This window comes from Chrysochloris asiatica, unplaced genomic scaffold (genome assembly GCF_000296735.1).
Source record: "Chrysochloris asiatica unplaced genomic scaffold, ChrAsi1.0 scaffold00144, whole genome shotgun sequence".
NCBI lineage: Eukaryota > Metazoa > Chordata > Mammalia > Afrosoricida > Chrysochloridae > Chrysochloris > Chrysochloris asiatica.
Window position 1 is genome coordinate 2803572 of NW_006408662.1, and position 4207 is coordinate 2807778.

General features: G+C 48.0%; 1 protein-coding gene and 1 pseudogene across 1 annotated transcript in view; both read right to left on the minus strand.

Moving 5' to 3' along the window:
- Positions 1-686: 686 nt before the first annotated feature.
- On the minus strand, positions 687-2059 carry LOC102819798 (annotated as a pseudogene).
- A 431-nt stretch (positions 2060-2490) lies between these two features.
- Positions 2491-4207, minus strand: part of LOC102820173 (ribosyldihydronicotinamide dehydrogenase [quinone]-like) — a 67276-nt gene continuing 65559 nt past the window's right edge. The window contains exon 5 of the mRNA XM_006870576.1: positions 2491-2808. Within this exon, the coding sequence (XP_006870638.1) occupies positions 2491-2808 (318 nt within the window). The remainder of the gene's footprint in view (positions 2809-4207) is intronic.

Sequence of the window (4207 nt, forward strand, 5' to 3'; positions counted from 1 at the left end):
TGGCAATAGTAACTAAACTACATCCAACCCTGAAAATAGAAAAATCCCTGAAAAGAAACACATAATCTAGTTATAATATACCATATAAAGGCTATTTTCTTATTTTAAAAGTTCTCCTAGGGAGAGCGACTGTGTGCTGAAGACCTGGGGGGCACAGGGGAAGGATTGCATGGAGGGGATTGTAACCATGGCAATGAGATGATATACAATAGAATGAATGTAAAACTAATGTTGTCCCATGTAAACTATCACATAATTCACAATAAATCATTAAAAAAAAAAAAAGTTCTCCTGACATGAAGAAAGTCAAAACTTTCCATAGTTCATTTACTAGGCAATGCCACATAAAGTTATGTATGCAGTTAACATTATTTTGATCATGGCTTACGGTTATATTCAATACACAAAACACCTATATATAGAGGGCAGCCCTTGTTTTGGATGTCTGTTATAACAATATTTGCAGTTTCATTACAGAACACGTGTTTGTTACATTTGGTACAAAGCATGAATGCTCAGCACAGATTGGCACAAAACATGCAGTATGAGAACTCATTTCTAGCCAGCGTTACTGAAAAAGCCCTGTATAGTCCCAGTCCCGCTTCCTAATCATCCCTGTATCACAAATGACATTTAAAAAATGCTTCTTAACACGTTTCCCAGGGTAAGGATGCCTGAACAGCCAGTCAACTGGATGCGTGTTGGAAATGAGTCAGGATGGCAGACCCAGTGGTAGCAGGGACCACATGGGGGATGGGGGGCAGGGGGAGCTGACCCAGGCTCATAGTGCTCATGGCTAGTGGGGGGTCTTGTTGCTGCTGCCCCAGACAGCTTAACCTATGGAGCAGGGGTCCCCAGGCCACAGGCTGAGAGTGCTAGTCCCAAAGGCATTTTGGGTAGCAGGAGTGGGCAGCTGCCAGAAGCCCAAAAGGGGAGAAATGTCCAAAGAGGCAGGTATGGTTAGGTTCACAGCATCTGCAGGTAGCTCCTTGGGCAGGTTCATTTTACTAGAACTTCCCTTGGCCAGATCAAAACCTGGGTTGAGCTTGTGAAGTGACTGAGGCTCTTGCAGGGGCAAGTCCTCGAGCAGACTGATATTGCAAAATCCTTTAGTATCTGCTTTGAGGGGCAGATTTGCAAGCGGGGGGTATGAGGTAGAAGTGGTGTTGTACTTGTGATTCTGGAGGGCCGGAGGTGAGCTAGGAGAGACTGAGGGGAGGAGAGGGAGGAGGGGCTCTGGCAGGGGTTGCACTGGTTGGGAGACTGGTTCTGAGGGACTGTGTGTGTGGCTGTGTACCTCAACTGGCAAGCTACTTGCAAGCCCATTCTACACAGGTGCTCCTATAGGGAAAGGAGACTGAGGAGCAGCCTTCAGTTCAAACGGAGGCGAGATGGAGGGGAAGGTGCCCAAGAGGTCTTCATGCTACAGACTCTTTCATCAGCTCCTGTGAGTGTGTCTTCTTGGTATGCCTTGTCAGGTGGTCTTTGCACCCAAATCTCTGGGCACAAAACTGGCACAGGAAGTCCTTGCTACCTGTGTGGACCACCAGGTGGCGCCGCACGTCCTTCCTGGTGTTGGTGTAGAAGTATCTCTCGCAGTGGTCACATTGGTGCTTCTCCTTGGTTGCGGTTTTAGGTTTTTCTTCTGCGTGGGCTTTGAGGCGGTCTAGCAGCACTTCTGTGCTCCCTAGCTCCAAGGCACAGACCCCACTGCTGGCCGCATGGAGGGCTAGGTGCCTCTTGTAGCCCAACAGAGTGTTGTACTTCTTCCCACACTCCTCGCACACAAAAGCCATTTTTTGGGGATCATGAGTCTGAAGATGGTTTTTCAGATGGTCTTTCTGGTTGAATGTTTTCTCACAGTGAGCACACGGGTGAGATTTCTGGGGTGAATGGGTAGCCATGTGCCTCATTAATTTATATCTGGAAAGAAGGCTTTACCACAGTCTGGCTGCAAGCACTTTTAAGGCCGCTCCCTGGAGTGGGATTACTTTTGAGTGGTGTACTTCTCCAGGGTAAGAAATGTTTTACCACATAATCGGCAGGGGTAAGTGGCCATGGGCTTCGCTGCTCACATCTTCCTTTTCAGATGCGCCCACCAGCTGCTGTGCCATTTAAGCACAAACTGATGCCTGGTGCAGGCACATCAGCAGAGCCAGCATTGTGGTCCAGGCCCGTCTCTACCCAGACATGGCCTCAGTCACCACTGATGTGCTCCCTGAGCTTCCACATCCCAGCTTAAAACCAGTTTCAAGCCTAGGGGAGAATGTCTGAGGCCCGGATGAAATCCCAAAAGCAAGAAGGTAACCCGCATCACTAGAGCTGGGGTCTGTCCAGGATCACCAGGCTGTTCTTCTAAGGTTGAGGCACAGATGAGTTTAAGGTGTAATATGAAACAGAGCCCACCGCAGATATCAGAAATATCAATGCCCAATGATGGTTTTATTTAGGAAGGAAGAATCGTTCGCGGGGTTGGGAGCCCCTTGGAACTCAGGCGGGCTGCTCATGCGCGCCACCTCCGCGGTCATGATGGCGACCCGGAGAAGCGCCCTGGGCGCCCAGGCCCACAGTCGGCTGGCTTGGGCAGAGGCGCCGCTTTTTGTCCAAGCGTCCGTCCACCAGGAGAGCCGAGCAAGAATACAGCCCAGACGTGTCTAAATCAGGGCGTAGGGCATTCCCAATAGGCTGAATGACAAACAGCAGATGCCGCCGGTGTTCGCTGCCAGCAGCGGCGGGAAGAGGGCTGCGCTGAGGAGGCGGCGCACAGGCGGAGCCCCTCACATGCCTCCAACTCTTCATTGAAGAAGCCTGGGTTGCAGAGGGAGACTGGAGAGATACGCCACTCCTAAGAATTTTTACTCCCAAAGCCCAATGGGCATCCCAAGCTACTCAAAGTTCATCCTTGTTGGAGAACGACGGAGTAATCTTTCTTCCGAAATTCAATGCTCAATCATTGAGATGTCAGTACCTGTAAGACACCACAGGGTTTCAAGTCCCAGTACCCGTTCCCAGGATGTGCACAGAGGAACTGGCTACTCAGTGAGCTACACGTGCCCAACCAACCCTGGAAATGACAACTTTCAACAGTATCACCTCACAACCAGTCACCAGAACTCAGTGTAGTCATGCAGGCATTTACTGGGTAGAGCAAGCGGCACCAAGGACGGCAGAGAGATCGGGTACTTTTAGGGCAGGTCAGGAAGGTCAACCAAAAAGGACATTCTTGAGCTGAATTTTGAAAGATGCTTGGGATTTCCCAGAGAGAAGGGTCAGAGACATGGGAAGACTAGCTACCGTAAGGCACTTTTTTCAATTACCCTTTGGCTCTGTAGAAGCACAGAGTTTGTGTGGGTCAGGGTTGAAGCAGAGTATGTGGCCATGAAGAGAAAACTGGGAAACCATGCCAGAAAAAGTCTTACTTGCCACGCTAAGACATGCGGACTGAATTCTGGAAACCACGGGCAACAATTATTTTGAAGAAGTTATCAAAAAGTAATTTGTCTTTCCTAGATAAGCACTGGACTGCAAACCACAAGGTTGGCAGTTCAAACCCACCAGCTGCTCCTCGGAAACCTTATACAGGGTCACTATGAGTTGGAACACACTCAAAGACACTTAACAACAACCCAACATAAGTGTTTTAGGAAGAGCATAGAGTTAATTGGAAGAGATCCATATTTGTGCCCATTCCAAAGAGAGGTGACCCAACGGAATGCGGAAATCGTAGGACAATCTCTTTGATATCCCATGCAAGTAAAGTTTTACTAAAGGTAATACAGAAATGGCTGCAAGCATACATTGACAAAGAATTTCCAGAGGTTCAAGCTGGATTCAGAAGAGGCTGTGGAAAGAGGGATATCATTGCTGATGCCCAATTGATCTTGGCTGACAGCAGAGAATATCAGAAAGATGTTTTTTCCTGTGCTTTACTGACTACGCAAAGGCTTTTGATTGTGTGGATCATGACAAGCTATGGACAACATTGCAAAGTATGAGTATTCCAGAACACTTAATTTTGCTCATGAGGAATCTGTATATGGACCAAGAGGCAGTTGTTCGAACAGAACATGGCAACACTGAATGGTTTAAAATTAAGAAAGGTGTGCGACAAGGTTATATTCTTTCACCATACTTATTCAACCTGTATGCTGAGCAAATAATCTAAGATGGCTTATATGAAGAAAACGTGGCATCAGGATTGGAGGAA